Source organism: Merops nubicus, unplaced genomic scaffold (genome assembly GCF_000691845.1).
Source record: "Merops nubicus isolate BGI_N331 unplaced genomic scaffold, ASM69184v1 scaffold5851, whole genome shotgun sequence".
In the NCBI taxonomy this organism is placed as follows: Eukaryota; Metazoa; Chordata; class Aves; order Coraciiformes; family Meropidae; genus Merops; species Merops nubicus.
The window spans coordinates 113,416-131,256 of NW_008590182.1; the positions used below are offsets into that span (position 1 = coordinate 113,416).

A 17,841-nucleotide genomic window follows, 5' to 3' on the forward strand; every position below is an offset into this window, starting at 1 on the left:
TTAATATAAGTTTAACTGGACGATCCCCTTTTCATCCTCACCACAAAAGAAAGATCCCTTCCCTTTGCCATAAAGGATGTCATTAATAGTGTAATTTTCTTGGTGTTTTGTTTATTCCCCTGGAATGGCTTGATGGATGCAGATAATTATCAGACTATAAAAGCCAGCAAATGTGCTATTTTCTATCCCTCTAAATCATCAAACAAATAAAGTATGAAACAGCATTTTTGAATACAATTTTCCTCTCTAATGGCTTAGAATTATTATCAGGAACAATGAAAATAAATAAGCAAATGTCTTGTGAGTTAAGATTTAAACGACTGTGGCAGTAAAAAAAGAGCAGACAGGCCATCCTGGGCTACAAGGACCAGTTTAAAAAGCCATTAAGGGATGATACAACAGGAGCTCACTATGGCAGTGACAGCTTCCAGCATCAGATGCTCTTCAGGGACTTGCCAGTCCAGCTCAGATTCTGTCCTCACTGCTGCATCTAGAAAGGGCTACAATTCACTTCTGTCTTCTTGGGCACTGAAAACTATTAAAAACTTTACTCCTAAGAACAAAACTATTACAAACTTTGGTCAGCTCCACACCCTCTCCACTGGTTTATCTGTTTAAGAGGAAGAGTTTTCACTTGAAGCCATCACTACCTTCAGGAGAGGACCAGACCATCCTGCCCCTCAGATCAACCTCCTCCCCAGAGCTTCCCAGACCTTTTCTTGCTACAGTTGTCTCACACATTTTTTTGACAGCTACACCACCTTGACTCCACATCTCGTCACACATCAGCCTCTCCTTGCACCAACACTGAGCAATTAGGCAGTGATTAGATCACTAAATCTCCAGCACCCACTCTCTACTGGAGACTGGGCACCATGGGCAAGAGGTTCAACCTCAAGGCTTCAGAAATGTCACTTCTGTCCAATTCATGGAGGAAGGTAAGAAAGTTAATTTCACAGGGTCTGCACAAGGTCTGGCCAAACAGGCCCCACACAGTTTAACATGCTATAATTACTGAAATACAGAACAGAAACAAAAAGGGAACAGCACATTTAAAATGCCTAAGACCGTATGTCAAGCTGGGGGTTAGTTATCTGTCTTGAAAGCAGATTTAGTTGTGCCAAGAATATTGACCCTCTGAAGATTCAAATGCCAACCTACTCTCAAGTCATGACAGGCTGAATAAAAAGCTATTATTTCAATCTCTGTAAGACAAAGTGTGTCCATAAATGCATCATCTGAACCTTGACCTTCAACATCTTTAGTCCCCGTGACAGCAGCAATGGCTCCAAAGAAAACCCCTTAGTCCATCAAGAATATTTATCACCCATAGAAGCCATTAAGAACCATGAGTACATACAGGGTAGTCCCTCATTTGCAAAGTTCATATCCTGCTTCAAAGGCCTAATTTTTCTACAAGGTAAAACACTTGTTATACTACATCTCCTAGCAGTGTCAAGCTAAAGCTCAGAGCAGCAAAAGCAGCTTCTCCACACTATTTTTAAGCTATTCTGCAGCCTGTATGAAGGAAAAAAGAAAAAAAGGGCATTTCAACATGTGAAGGATGGATTGCTCTTCCATCAACAGCACTGGCATCTACCTCCCTTTCATGGCCACCTCTCTCTTCCTCAGCTTTACTTTCCTCCATGGTTAACCTCCCTTTTTCCCTCCCTCCCTCCCAATTTGCTAAAAGGCAGAAATCAACCCCCTTTCTTCTCCTCCTCATCAATATCTGAGGTTACCCCACAGTGAATTTGCTGTAAGTATCCCATTACCCTTCTCAAGAAGGGAAGGAAAATCTCTGGCCTCCCTCAGTCCCCTTCCCTTGTGGCTCCTTTACATCAAGAATGCAAACACGTGCTCTGGAGATAAGATCACACATGGATCACAGAGCTCCTTGTTCCTAGGAAAGAACCTTTATCGAGCGTCTGCAGTTTTATCTTTAATGGATCATTTTACAGGACAATAGATGATGGAATTCAGTATCTTTAACCAGCAGTGTCAATGATTTCAAATAATGACATTTTTATTGAAATACACATAGGGAGAAAGATAAACACAGAGGCTGGGAGAGTATCTGCTCAGAGAGCCATAATAAGGAGTAAATGGGTAATGACAGAACAAGATTACAACCACACAAACACACCAAATCAACCTGTCTCCTAACGTGCTGAGAAAAATGAGCTCTGCAGACAGCTGCTCAAACACAATCCTGTGGGAACCAGCACAGGAAGAAAATGAGGACAAAACCTGCTCTGGAAGGGCCTGGATACCAGTGAGCTTTCCCAGCACTCACACCACAGGCCCATCTCACTCGATGAGATCTCTTTTCCATGCACGTAGCTGACTAATTATCAACCCCATGGCCAAGCACAGTATGAAGAAATGGCAGCTCTGCTGCTGGCAGAACAATAAGGAGGATGAGAAGCTTCCTCCTTCCCAAATTACACTCCATGCAATTGCAAACTCTCCATTTGTTTTCCAGTAACGATGGGCAGAATCTCTCAGGTCACCCTGGAGCTGGGATCAAATCCTTATGAGCTGATTAAAGTCAAACCCAATTTGTGCCAATCACACACCACTAACTGAGCCTTTGACCCTTAAAGTTGCCATGAGCTAGAGAAAGTGTTAAAGATGTTTGTTTCTGGAAGTGATATTAGACAGCAGCTTTTTAAAATTCTGATTTTAAAGCCATATGAATTTTCATGAGGCATGTCTGAACCTGTAACTACAAGATTTGTACAAAACAACTGAGCAACTGGTTGCTTTTAACAGTGTTTCACTCACCTAAACCTCAGCAAATACAAAAAGGAGATTCTTCCAGAACTCAAAATGCAATTTAAGTACTATTTTAAAACAGGGAGTTTAATATGAACAACCATCTGCTCTTGGAAGGACTCTGGTTTTACCAGCCCAGTTAGCTTCACAGCAACAAATGCCAGGCACAAAGCACAGTTACAAATCACAGAATCATGCTGGAGAGACTCTCCTTCCAGACACACAAAATAAACCCTCTGTCTGCTCCTGCAAGCAGTGAATGAGCAGTATGAAGGGGGCATTTCACAAAGAAAAGGTGTTTTGGGAAAAACGTTATGAAGTCATTTGTTCATTCAGTTTGGCCAAGAAGATAATTAGTATACAATTCAACAGAGATGAATGACTACAATATTCATTCCCTTGTCATTCTCTGTTATTTGTTTGGAAGAACCTGTTCACATCCGATTTATTTCCCAAAACTGGTAATCAGATTAATTACTGGTTGCTTTTTGTAGTGGATACTGTATGAAAATCAAGTAATTACTATTCAAAGACCTTACTTTTTAAAAAGCAAACCAAAAAAAACAAACAAACCAACCAAACAAAACCTAAAACCTCATTGCAACTCAAGAAACAAGGAGAAAAAAGGTAGCCAGGGGAGATCACAGATGTTCCTATCTTCTACCAACTGGCCTCCTTTGTTGGGCACAGGTACGTGGATGCTCCTGCTCTTGGAAAAAAACACAGCTCACTGCTTACAGCAGAACAAAACAAATCTGCTCACTAGTAATGAAAGGTATTTTTGGATTAGGAAACCCCTCGTGCTAGAGGTGCAACGGATCTACTCATGTACTCTTCCCTTTTTGGAAGAAAAACCCCACATTCCAAAGGTTTAATGCTCCCCATCCGTCACGCGGCATTGTTTCAAACTACAGCTACTGCTTTGAAGTGAGTGCCTATGCTCTTGTCAGCATCAAAGCTGGAAGTGTTCTAGCTAAGATTTGATAAAGATCAGTGACACAGTTTGTAAAGTTTCCTTTATTTCTTCTACTTGCGCCCCTTTGTCATGTTGATTGGTCAGTTAGAAATGAAGTGAGAGAAACCCAGAGTACCTATGACTTCCAACGGTAACTAGTTAACAATCGCCCAGCATCCAGGCAGGCAGAGTGCTATTTAAGTAGTCATTACAGGCTCCTGTTATTCTAAACTACACTTGCACTGCACCTGGCATCACCCAACCTCAATTTTCTCTGCTGAGTAAAGAAAAAAAGCCCTGCTGACTCCTGCCAACGCCTTAACAAAACCTGAATGAAGAGAGAGCTCTGCAGTGCCACTGCTGGGTCCTCCTGGTCCTTCCAGCCCCTGCTTTCAGCTCCATGCCAAGCTGGAATTTGCAAGCTCATTCTCCCACAGGGCCCAAGTCAGATCAGGCTGAAAGAATGATATGAAGCATGGAAGCACATCTCCCTCCCATCTTGTCTCAGTGGCAGAGTGCACTGTTCAAAAGCCCCAGTTATTAAAACCAATCTGTGATCCTGTCAGACTTCTAGATCTTCATTTCAAATCAGGCTTGAGCTTTGAGCAGACACTTTCAAAACACAAGAACGAGTTGCAGTGAGAGTCTTCTTGGATCAAAGACGTGCTTCTCTCAATCCAGACTGGGACCACTGAGCTGTGATGAATTAATAGTGCTGGTGGAAACAGCAGCACCCGCATTAAACACTGTCAGTGGAGCTGGAGCCCACTTGAAGACACTGCTGTAAAAAGGAGGATGGGATCACAGATGAACATTCCCACCTTCCAGGATAATTATGGAAAGATACAAACCACAGATCAGAAGGATCTCCACTCAGCTAGGTCAGATATAACAATTCACAGATCAACCCCAACCTCCTCAGAGTTTATTTCAACAAGTTAAACAGGGCCCATAAAGAGGGACTTAAAAAGTACAACGGCAGCAAAGTATGTACTAATAGCATGTCATTTGCAAGGGATTTTGAGAAGAATAAGGAACAGAAAGACAAGAGGACTTGGAGAGGAGAAGCACATACACAGTAGAGAGCTGAGTGAAAGGAGGGAGCTCACTGGGTGGGAGCAGCCAGGGCTGGATGAGGTCGTTTTGTCCATTCAGGAGGAAAAAATTCTTTCCTGTGAGGGTGCCTGAGCCTGGACCAGGCTGCCCAGAGAGGTTGTGGAGTCTCCTGCTCTGGAGAGGTTCCAAACCTACCTATCCATCATTCTGTGCTGGAGCAGGAGGGTTGGAAGAGATGATTTTGAGAGGTCCCTGGGATTCTCTTACAGAGCAACAGTCTGTCCTTGGACAAGTTCTGAAATTGTTCCCACCCATCCAAGAGCTTGGATGTCATGGCATTTGCTCTTGAAGTTGGATGAGGGTGACTGAAGTAAGGTAACATGTGAGTTCTACCTCCCCAGAATACCATCCCTCCTCTGCTTGGGAAAAATGATCTTTTAATAATCTGTCTAAAACACCATAACAAAACACACACACACAAATCTAAATCTATTCAAAAGACAAATCTCCACTATTCCAATTGCAGGCACCTGATTGAGAAGATAATCCTCATAACACAAGTTAGAGCTCATAACTCCTCATCTAAAACATCAAAACCACCCCAGCCACCCAAGAGCCAGTCTGGGTACAAGAGGCTGATCCCTTGGATTTTTCAAGCAGGCTCTCAGCTTGCATGTTCCCTTTCCAAGGAGATTTCCCCCATCCTTCAGCCACAGCACCACCTCCAGGACTCCCAGCACCCCAGTCCTGCGGGGAGCCTGGAGGAAGCCTCCTCTGAATATCAGCAGCAGAGTGTGATTTGTATTGATTAACTAATGACTGCGGTCTATGAAGCTTGAAAGGCTGTATTAATAACTCACTGCTGCACTGCTCTCATTTATCAGGGAATTACAGGGGGATGCAACTCTGCATCTCAATCTATCACTGCTTTCATGAATCTCGCAGCAAATCAACATGCACAGGGATTCTCAATGCAGAAAGTCTGTTCCAAAGAGGCTTTCACCTAACAGCACTGGAACAGCTAAGAGAGTGAAAAGCTGTTCTGCCTGGCCATCCTTTATCACACTTTCCTTTTATTTCTTCTAATGAATATCACTGTTCCCTTCCTCTATCCCTTTTATCAACAGAAAAAGGTCTTGCTTTGCCAAATCTGCCTGAGAGCAAATGGTGTTGCAGTTGATCTATAAATCAACCATCACCATAAATTCTATGCTTTCTCCATCCAAAACTGCAGAGCTGTAAAACAGATTACATGGGATAGCAGAGGCAGGAAGGAAATTTGTGAGCTGCAAGGAGCCCATCATGGCCAAATGGCCTTGCCCTGCCCCTCCTTTCTCCACTACTCCACCCCAACAAGCCTGTAAATCTCTGCTGGAATGGAACACACAAACAGCAAATGTGTGTGCACATTTAGGAGTGAAGCAACCTCACAAACTTCACGTGGAAGGCCAATGCAGACTGTGGGGACCAAGGGAGGAAAGGCTGCAGAATGTTCTTCTGAATTCCTTAATACCAAGAAAAAGTAAAACTCAGGGAAAAAAAGAAAAAAAAAGAAAAACCAACAAAAAATTTCTCTATGTAGAACAAAATGTAAAGTCACAGTGACACAACTTCAGAGTCCTCAGCTCCCTCCAGGGCAAAAGGCATATGTGATTCCAGCTAATCTTGCTTTAAGAAACTCACAGGATCTCCAGGGTACAAGGGTTACTGAGATCCCAATAATCAAGACTTATAATCACATCTGATCAATTCAGCAATTCAACTGCCCCATGTAACGGCCCCCTAAGGGAACCTAACAGTTAGAGGGCAATAAATGATGCCAGGGACAAGTGCCCTTCCCCCCTGCTGCCACACAATTCCCTATCAAACACTAAACCCAGTGCTTGAAATGAGATTACACCCAGCTCCCAAACTGCAGCATATGTGAGTGTGTGAAAGCAGAGGGCTGGTGCAGAGTTATCACAGGGGGGAACAGGGATAAGGACCCAGCATCCCGCACAGAGGAGCAGAGAGGCTGGAAGAGTTAAGCTCCATGGCTCCATTAGGTCATTTTCTTTCTCCAAGATAAATTTGCAGGGATTAACATTTTCTGTCTTGGGGGAGGAGGACAGGACAAGAGTTCTAAGACAGCTGGAAGCTCCCAAAGACAACAATGAAAGATAAAATCAGCAGTGAGACCCTCAGCATTTGCCTATCTACAGCAGCTTTAGTAGATGCTTTTAGCCAAGAAGAGAGGGCTCCTTTCAGGGCCCTCTCCCAGGGGAACAATCACATCTTGCTTTAAATCTCCCCAACACAATGCTGCTGGAAAATGTGAGGTTCCCCTATTGATGGTGGCATCACTAACATACTACAAATTTATTCAGCTGTAGATGTTCCAAGCAAACCCTCTCATGGACCTGTGTTCCTCGATTCCTACAGACCTACCCCACACAGGGAACCTCACTAGAGACCTGGAGGAAAGCAAGCAGAAATCTAAAATACTTTAACCAGCAAAGCTGGCAGGTAACTCCATGTACTTCCAAGTAAGCAGCCTTAAGACTTTTACAAGACAGAATTCCAGAAGTGTTTTTTTTTTTAAATGCAATTTTGTCTGCGACCAGTGCTTTCAACTAATCATATTATTTTAAAGTTCCTTTGGTAATTTGTCCTTAATTCCACATAAACTGCTGTTCTGGCATAAAGTGTACTTTGTGATATCAAAGTCAAACAGATTAGGCATGATCCACTTTCAGCAAGGGAGTGTTTTGGAGAGGAGACCATATAACTTAAAAGCTAAAGCCGGCTCCCTGTGTTAATTAAAGGGGATTAAACATCCATCATGATAAGGAAACGGGGACATTTTATAAAATCAATTACCATCCTCGGTGTCACTCTGGTTTAACACCTGCAGTTTCTGAGAGAAAGGATACAGTAGAACATCCCATTAGTACTTAGGGAAGGGATATTAAACATTATTGCTATGCAGCCAGATCAGTCACAAAATACCCGAAAAAAAATCACTTTATTACCCAGTCAGGTGTTACAGCGTTGACAAAACAAGATAGAGACATCACACCTCCAAAACATATCCATCAAATTCACATTACTGAGATTTAAAGTTTCCTTCAGCACTTCCCACCACAGGAAACCCTCAAGGTAGGGATTTGCACATTTTTATAGAGATGACACAAAGAGATGGTGGAGGATGGCAGTGTTTAAAAATACACTTTTCAAATTGCCAGGGCTGAGGTGCGTGTGCTCCTCAATAAAATGCTGTAATAACTGTGAAGTATGAGGCTTGGCATTCAGTTTTGTTGCTTCTGTCATTATAAAAAGCAGTCTTCTGTTAGCATCCTTTGACAATATGCTCTATTTTAGATCTCAGCATCTGAATGCACGAGGTAATTATACATAATATGTATAATTGATACGGTAAAAACTCCTACCACAAGGTTGAATACAGGGCTGCAAAATGAAATACAGTCAAACTTCTGAAAAAAAAAACCTGAAGACAGACGATGAAAAGGTTGTAATTAAACTGCTAATGGGAGAGGGACGTTTTATTGTCGTTTGAGAAACAAGCAGGAGACTCAAGCTGGCAGCTCCCTTGCCTGAGAAGCTTAACGTGAAGTTACACAACAGCTCCCAGTTCCTGGTAGGGTGGATGGAAAGTGCCCACACCTTCCCTGCTACCTCCCCAGCCTGTCAGACTGATTTCCCAGTTACAAACAACAACAGGGTGACTACAGTGTGGAGCAGGTGCATACGCCTGAGAAACAAAGATGATGTCTTTGATAGGAGGCAAGTAGAACCCAAGAGGGGCAGTGCAGGGATCTCTGCAGCAGCAGTTGTTCTGGCTGGAGACCTCAGCCAGGGCTCCCTTCTTCTGGGTACAACAAGGCAGAGTTTAAAAATAAATGCACTGCAATCCACAGGCACAGATAAATCACTGAATGAGAGGAGGAGCGGGAATAAAGCTGTCTTCCATTAGCCCCTCTCCTCACCCTCAGCACTGGATGACCCTTTGCTGCTCGAGTACTTCACTTAGTGCTGAGCAATTTTTTAACCTGCATCCTCAGTGACACAACTCTGTAGACAACTGGCACTGCTGCAGCCTGTTCTGCTCTGCTTATGGGGAGACAGGACAAGAAAGAGCTGGCGGCAGGACTCCTCTGCAGCGACAGAGACACACATTAATCAAGGAGTTGCATGACCAAGCAGATGCTCATTAGGTTGTACAAAGGAGCCACCTTCAGTTTTTAAGCCACTGGGCATTTATTTTAAGTGTAATCCCAGCAGTCCCCAAAGCACCTCTTTTGTATAAACTCAAAATTCCAAAGGCAGAAGTGAAAGACCTATGAAATACTACTTCAGTAACTATCCTCCCTGCCCATGAGACAGATTCCTTTCTCAGCTTATTTCTGTCCACTGAGGTGGCTTCTCATGGCCTGAACATACCCAGACCTCCCCAAGAAGGTACTTCACCTCTTCCATGGCAAATAAACTTAGAGATTTTTCATAGAACCTGCTTGAATGAGGTGTGGGAGGGAACCTCAACTGGCCTGATGACTTTCTCACCTTGCCTTCATGAGGAAACAGAGCTAGTGGCTTCCACCACTCCTATGTGCTACCCTGTATTAATAATACAGCCTGTATTAAAGTAGCCTAAGATAATTTATGAGAGACATGAAGAAAGAGATAGTTTTTTACAGACAATTTTGAAGCAGGATGCTACCAATATACCGGAGTCCTTGCTTTCACTATATAAATATCTCTGACAGCCAAACAATAACTCTGCATCTTATTTTAGAGCTCAACCCCAAACTGGTAGACTTAGTAAGGCTCCACACTCCTGCTATTCCCTGAGGTGATTCGAAGATGATCACTGTCAGAGTCAAAGAGTCTATAAAAAGGATGAAGGAAGCTGGGAAATTTCCACAGAGGTGGCGCCAGAAACAGAGAACTAACATTTTAGCCATCTTTGAGGAAAGCCAGGCTGCACCACTGGAATCTCATCACTGAAGTCCACGAGCTCCCCCAGCTGAGCTCTGGGATGACTGCAACCACAACCAGAAGATGGATGATTGCTCGGGTACCTGGAAAGTTCCAGGTCTGCTCTGAGGGGCTTTGAGATTTTCTCCTCAGAAGCCAATGCTTGTTTGCAGAAGAGCTTGAGAACTCATTAACTGGAGCTGTCACAGTGAAGAACAAGGAAGAAATTACTTGGGCAAGTGGCATACTCTTGCCTTATGCTTAAGGGAACAGCAGGGAGGCCTGCCAAACCAGCAGTGGCATCCTGTCATGATGCATCTAGTTCTGTGTTACACACTGTCATCTATATAACAAATCTCCACTGAATGGGAAAATGTTTTGCCCAAAATATGGTCTGTCCTCAAAATCCTCATTTTCCTCCTACCATGTAGGGTTTATAGAATTAGTTCCTGTAAAAACTATACACAGAATAGCTGAATAAAAATCTTCCCCCTCCTTTGTAAGTGGGGTAAAAGTTCCTTTTCTAAAAAAATAATCAAAAACTCAAACTGAAACACCTCTTAGGGGAATACTGTGTGCTCCTCAGCACCTCCCCAAAATCCTGAGAAAATCATACAGAAATAAAAGCTACCAAGGACTTCTAAGATCTGCTATTTGCAAGAATGAATTTTCCATCTACAATTTCCACTTTTTTCTGATCCTTAACCTCCTCACACAAACACACTACACAAAGGTTTTTGGGGCTTTACTGTTTGGAGGTTTTGTTTGTCTCCTACACAATCTGCATTTCCTACAGAAACAACAGCCAAAGTAAAGACATTAAAAAACCACTTTTTAGTAAAGATGAAGCAATAGCTTCATGCAATGAGTTGACCATCCTTATGATATAAACATATGTGGATATACACATATTGTGTCTACAATACTCAAAAAAAAAACCAAACCAACAAATAAAGCAAACAAATAAATCCCAAACCAAATAAAAACAAAACAAAACAAATAAACTTAAAAAAAACCACCACACAACCCAAACAAATATGAAGTTCCTAAGATGCACTCCAGAAGAAAAACAGTTTAGGACAGACTACAAATACTGCCCGTATACTTCAATTAGCATCTAATCTTGAACTTGTGCTCACCATGTGGAACAGCCATTATTTTCATGCTGTAACTGCTTTTCAAGGTAATCTGTTCTTATTTCTGCAAAAAAAAATCCAAACCAACAAACAAAGCGAACAAAAAAAACCCAAATAAAAAAAATAACAAAGAAACTTTAGAAAAACCACACAACCCAAACAAATATGAAGTTCCTAAGATGCACTCCAGAAGAAAAACAGTTTAGGACAGACTACAAATACTGCCCGTATACTTCAATTAGCATCTAATCTTGAACTTGTGCTCACCATGTGGAACAGCCATTATTTTCATGCTGTAACTGCTTTTCAAGGTAATCTGTTCTTATTTCTGCTTTTTGAAAGCAGTAATCCCCTGTTCTGGGCTCAGAACAAAAAGCAAGGAGCAGACAGCTGAGGCAGAACTGATAAGACGTCGGCGTGAGGAGCGGTCAGAGAGAGCCAGGGTGGCACGACCCCAGCACAAACCTCAGGGCACCAAACTTCAGGTCAGCTGCTCGTGCAGCTCCTAGAGCAGCTGACTCTTCCCATGCCAAGGTGCTGAAAACACCACCTGAAAGGTGAAACTGGCTTTGCTGGTGGTCACGGGGCTGTGTGAGGAGAGCGAGTGCTTCTCGTGTGCTGGTGGCACCATCTGCTGGAGATGGGGCCCAAACAGAAACGTTTTGATGAAATGCTGCTGAGGATGAAGGAAAAACACTGACAGCATCTAACATGAGAGTGTGTCACATTTCACTCCTAATCCACAGATACAGCTCTTGAGATGGGAGCTTGTTTAACAGAGGTAACATGAGATTCTGCACAACCCTCGTGCATCTGCCTGAAAGGGGGAGACTAACAAGTGGCTGTGCTGGGAAACAGATTTTCTGACACTGAATTTTCTGATTCAGCCCCTCTTTCCACTGCTTTTCAAGACTGTAAAAGAACACTCCATCCATTCCTTACAGCTGCTTTGCTGTTGTAGAATTATATGCCCACAGGCAGTAACAGCCTGCAGATACCTGGTGTCACCAGGGGCTCATACTGCAGAGAGATAGGAGGATCTTCTCTGCCACTGCCAAGGCACCATGACAGCAGCTTCACACTGACATTTCAGCTGCAATTTGCACGTAAATGTCAATATTTATTAGTCACATTAAGGTCTTCAGGAAAACTCTTCTGGGTTGCTAAGTCTCTGTGGTTATACTTTTAAATAGGAGGCTTGAGAAAGAAGAATACCAGCTCTTGGTAATTTATTCCACATTTCCCAGCTTAATTTCCTCTTTATCTCTTGATTATTTTTTTGTGGAAAGTTATTTCCAACCAGTCTATGCATCAACAATGTTGAAAAATACTTATTGTTATTCTAAGAATTGACCATGAAAAAGTAACCCTTTGACTTACCTTGTCCCTGGAGTTGTAAGCACATTTATATATCTAAAGAATGGAAATTTTCAAGTAAGAAGATGTTTCCTGCCTACAGCACACTGCAAGAACAATAGTCTTCCACTGTTAAAGTGCATTTGAAGCATCCACACGTCCCCATCACCATTTGCTCTACCACTTAACAAGAGTGTTCTCCTTTGCAGTTGTTTCCAATAAGCCCCAAGTGCCAAAATCTGTTTTTACTTGAGTGTCCCTAATTCTGCTACTTCTCTAGAAAATCAGGAATTAGGCCTTGGAGCAAATCAGCATAAAAAAACCCCTAAAACTGCTTTCAAATGTAGAGCAGGAGAGGGAAAAAGATGGGACATGAAAGACTAAATAGGCCTGATAGAATTAGGTAGAAGTGAAGAAAAGGGTTTTGCAAAGTGAGGGCACAGGTATGTTAGCCACCATCTATTACTACTCTATCACTTACCAGGATTTTGGCTCCCCAAAATGCAAGTAGTTGATACTGTAGAGATCCATGTCCTCTGTATGCCAAGCAAATGTTGTCTTCCACATCCCAAAGTAGAGGTAGGGAGTGTTTACACCTTCTATGATAATGCCACACTCATGTTCCACCATGTCTAGCAGTGTGTTCAGATTGCCAATATTCCATTCTTCCACATCCTGGAAAACAAATTCAAAAGAAATGCTTTGTACTGGAACATATCAAGAGATATTAAGCAGATTAATATCCCAGAACTTCCTTTTAATGCCTTAAAATGTGGATAAGCCAGTATCATCTGCATTCATTTAAATTCCATCTGCTTCCAGAAAGCTTACATTCAATGTCCATCAATAAGGGTGAACAGGCAAAGGGATTGGTCACCAGCTTCTTACTAAATCTGTTCTCTGAAGAAGCCCTTGCACTATGTGATACTTTACCATTAAGTAACTGTTCTACTAATAAACATAAGACAAACTAAGGGTAGAATACACTTCTCCCACTGACATATTCCATCCAGACACTCTTCACTTGATGAACATGATGAGCAACACCAGACTTCAGTGTGGCCCCTCTACATCAGCTCAGTCCTTCAGATAAAGAATAGGGAAGACAGTTTTGGTGTTATCAATATTTAAACAGAAAGAGCAGCAAAAAGAAGTTCTAAATCTGATAGTTGGTATTCTCTACTTCAATGTGAAATAGAAGAAGTCAAATAAACTGGTACAAATCTTTCACCCTGATGTTACCTGAAGAGCAACACAACCTCCAAAAGGAAATGAAGTTTCCTTCACACCCTTTCTCACCAGTGTACTGGGGAATGGAAGTCACTGGTAGGTATGTGAAGCAACCTCAACTTGATGCTGCTTGCTGGAGTCACTGCAAGACACTCAAGCTGCTCAATCTTGAAAGTTTCTAAATCAACCTGAAAGAAACCCCAAACCCTGCAGGGGCAGGGAGGGAAGGGCTGAAGAAAGGAAGCAGCTGAACAGAGTGATGAAGGAGTGCAAAGGGAGAATGTTTTTCATGACTCTGACACCTCAGTGCTTGCAGCAATGTCAGTGATTGGACAATAGGAAATGTTCTTTAGTGAGACTGGTAATTCTGTTATTTCATTTCTGCTTATAGGGAACTGAAGGAAACTTGATGTATATTCAGTACACTGCAGAAGCTGTTTCTCCTAAACCTTGTGTTTGTGTCTGGTTATATCACCCTCCTGATCATAGCAGGGACAAGAATGTGATACTCTCATTAAAGCACCAAATACTGTGGGGTAGTTGATATCCCTGCCTGTGAAAGGCTCAGATATTTATGTTCATCCCAATTAATTCTATATTAAACCATACTGATAATTTGAAAAAAGAAAAAACCAACATTTTTATATTAACACAATTTGTACTGCAGACAACCAGACAACACTCAAAAAAAGCCACTTTCCACTTCAGAAGAGATCTACAGAGAAAGGACACTGATTTAAATGAGCTGCCTAAAGGTAGGAAGAAGTAACCTTTATCATTTACAGCAGAGGAAATCACAACAGAGTTAAGCAGAAACCACAACAGAATTAGGCACAGGATGCAATTTTAGCAAGAAAAAGCTTAAACAACTTGAATTGTAAAATAATTTAGCACATGGATGCACTGTACACTAATATAGCTCTTTATAAAGAAAAAAAATCCAAGTGCAAATGTTCTTGTTGTGTTAAGAATTAAAAAAAAAAAATGTTGATGAAACATCCAGTTCCTTGAGATGCTTTTTCTGGCTAATGTGCTTGAGCAGAACCTCTATTTTATTCCCTTTAAAAAAAAAAACAAAACAAACCCTAACATGATAGAGATCAGGATCAGTAACTGACTTTTCACTTACCTGCATACCATCACACATATCTGGACATGTGACATCAGTCCAGTCTTCTCTAACAACTTTTCTGCAAGCTATATACAATTTTTGGCCACACACTTTGCAAGAACTCATTTAAATAACTTTTTTCCTCATTTTAGTAAAACTAAGCTAAAAAACTAAGCTTTTCAAGGCTTCCATTAACTCCATTACCCTGAATTTCTAGGGAAGGTGGGAAGTTTAGTCACACTTTTGTAATGAGAGAAAAATAAAGATGTTATTTGTGGTTATTATTTATTTGGGTGTTTTTTTTGGGGGGGTTGTTCATTTGTTTGTTTTTTTAAGGTTGCTACATCAAATAAAGTTTGAATTACTTTTTCTTAGAGAGAAAAGAGCAATAGGGAAGTCAGTGTCCATATTTAAAATAAAAGAGGAGTATTTCACTTACTGCATCATACAGGGAGCCACTGATATCAGCCCCATAAATTGGTGAGACAAATGTGAGGTTCTTCCAGTACTTGCGCTCCAAGTCTTCAAAATCTTGATGGCGTGGAGTGCAGTACCTGAGAAAAACAGGGAAAAGGTTAGGATACAAGGATTCCAAAGGAACACTCACCACAGGCAGGTAAACGACTGAAAAGAAACGTGCATTTCAAAGCAAGGACACTCAGGAGGTTACTGACAGTGCATTTTGTTTTCAGTTCTACTCAGATTCAGATAATTTACTGCCTTTTACATCTTCCTACTGAAGTTCTCAGTGCACACTGTGAACAAGATGTGCACTTAGGTGGAGCATCAGGTCCCCCCCCTCAGGACACAGGAGATGATAGTGCACAGGGAGCTGAAGGCAGGTGAGGCACTTGTGTACAGGCTGTAGCAGCAACACTTCAGAGCTGATTCTGTGATGTCAGTACTGCTCCTGAGCACTGGGAAGGGACTCTGGAAACAGGATGCAAGTGCAGCTGGCAGCAGTCGGCCTGTCCCAGCTAACAGAGGTGCTCCACAAAGCTCCTGGTGACTTCAGAAGACACTCCTGTTATCAGGGTTACCTCAGGCACCCCAGATACTTGGAATTCTACCTCAGCCACAGATCACATTTACCAGAACCACCATTAACACACCAGGAGCTCTTCTTTGAACCCAAACCATTCCATTCCAGGCAGATTCGTAGCCAAATACTGACTTTGAAGAATCTTTCAATACCACCCCTGGAAAAGATCTAACACACAACAAGAGCCTGCAAGTTACAGACTTGTTTGAGATTCTGAATGTAAGCTTTCAAGGCTTTCAGTTTCCTCCAAAACGTTTCCTACTTAACAGGGCTGCATCTTCTTTTCAGCTTGTTTCTGGGAAGAAAAGCTTTCCACAGAACTCCCCCATCCACAATATAAGTGCATCACTTCACACCAACATACTTCTCACTATTAGCCAGGCGTCGATATTCTCCCACAGTCATAGGTTTCTTCTGTATGTTATACTGGGTGAATAATCCTGACTGTCCAGTAACCACCTGCTGAATGGGAGCTGGAATAACCATGTCATCTATGTCATCATAGGTTTTCCGTGGCTTCCATTCCTTGGGAGGAATCACCTGGAAATGGGGGATACAAAAACAAAACACTCCATGTTCACATCAGGCCAACACAGCTTCTGAGGGGAAAAAAAAAAACCCAGTGGAAGGTCTTTCATCCTGCTGCTCCAGGTTATCAGATAACAGCAGTCTCAAATAACCAGCACATATGACAAGGCACCTGTTCTGCATCTGCTGAGTACAGGACTAGCTGGCGTGGTTGGAGGGCTGAGTGCATGCCTGCCAGCAGCCCCCTGGTACCCGGTCACAGGAGGTGACCAGTGATGATGAAAAGATAGATGGTTACACCAAGGAAATGCACTGCATGCCAGAAGGACTGCACACACTTTTCCTCCAGAAGAACATTCCTCTCTCACCTACCATACCACAAAGCTGGAGGTTGAGCTTGGCCCTGAGGAACAATTTCAGTATTTGCAGGTGACACACTGGGGCCAACTCTTTAAATAAAAAGGGGTAAAGGGTGCAGAAGAGCAAAAGAAAAGCATGGGGAATGTGTCTACAACTCTTCCCTGACTCTTGGAGGCTGAGCAAAAAAAAATGCTGCAAAGCAATGCTGAATCTGGAAGAAAAAGCTGTAATTTTAAACAGAAGAGCTGCCAGCAATTCTAGGCTCAAGATCAGAGAACAATCAGTAGGACATTCAGCAGGCATGTGGAATGAAAAAATGAAATATCTGAAATCTAATTTGGTGTAAGGATAAGCTAAAAAAAAAAGTTCCAGGAACTGGAGGACAAGTTATTGATTTTTCACAGCCATGCCTCCTCCAGGATATGATGAGCTCCTCTTCCATGGCAAGGCTCTGGACTGCAGTTGCAACAGAGACACAAAAATTAACTTGAAATGCTCAGATTTAGTCCTACTAGTAATTTCTTTACAACATCTAGAATTCACCAGCAACCTTTATTAAAATTATCTACCTAGCAGACTCATGGAATGTAATTGCCAGCACACTTAAGTGGACAAGGAAACAGTTTACAGAGAGCTTTCTATCAATACCTAGCTCTATTCAGAACTGTAATAAAAACAGTAACTGACCTGTGTTTTAGAAGAAATAAGAATTATTTCATGCCTAACAGCTTTATTTCTCTGCTGTGTTTTATTAAGTTCTGCTAATTATCATATGTAACTACCACCTTGTCAGAACAAATGATCTCCCTCAGCCTATGGGGCAACATGACATGGCCACAGAAATACTCTAATTACTCAGTCCTGATTTTTTCCAAACAGTTGTATGTCCAGGTGTGGAATTTAGAAGCTTCACATGAAGAGTTCTCACAATGTTTCATCAATGTAAAGATGTGGGATGGGGAGGAAGCAGAATGATGTTTTAGAGCTGGCTGGAGAACTGCTTCCTAAAGGTCAAAAAGGTTTTCAGGACACATTTACAGGTCCAGATTTGTTTACAGGTCTATCTCAAAGTCCACATAAGGTGGCGGCCCAGAAGTTTAAAAAAGGCAAGAGTAAGAAGCCTGCCCCATCCACGTAGATAGGATTTAGGCTCTCTTCCCATCAAATCTTAAGCAGACTCCAAAAGCTTCATCAATAACCCCACGCCTCCAGCCCTGGAGGACCATGGCTATGATGATCTGTACCCTCAGCACATGGAAACATGGGAATGTCCTTATTTTCCAGTGAGGGATCATGAGAAGACATCCTATGACTA

The 17,841-nt window shown here is 42.1% G+C and overlaps 1 protein-coding gene across 1 annotated transcript in view; it reads right to left on the reverse strand.

Annotated features, from left to right (window-relative positions):
• Positions 1-17,841, reverse strand: part of KDM4B (lysine (K)-specific demethylase 4B) — a 76,049-nt gene that overhangs the window by 57,793 nt on the left and 415 nt on the right. Inside the window, exons 2-4 of the mRNA XM_008949832.1 lie at positions 16,003-16,178; positions 15,036-15,150; positions 12,737-12,930 (exon numbers count right to left, since the gene is read on the reverse strand). Of these exons, the coding sequence (XP_008948080.1) occupies positions 12,737-12,930; positions 15,036-15,150; positions 16,003-16,178 (485 nt within the window). The remainder of the gene's footprint in view (positions 1-12,736; positions 12,931-15,035; positions 15,151-16,002; positions 16,179-17,841) is intronic.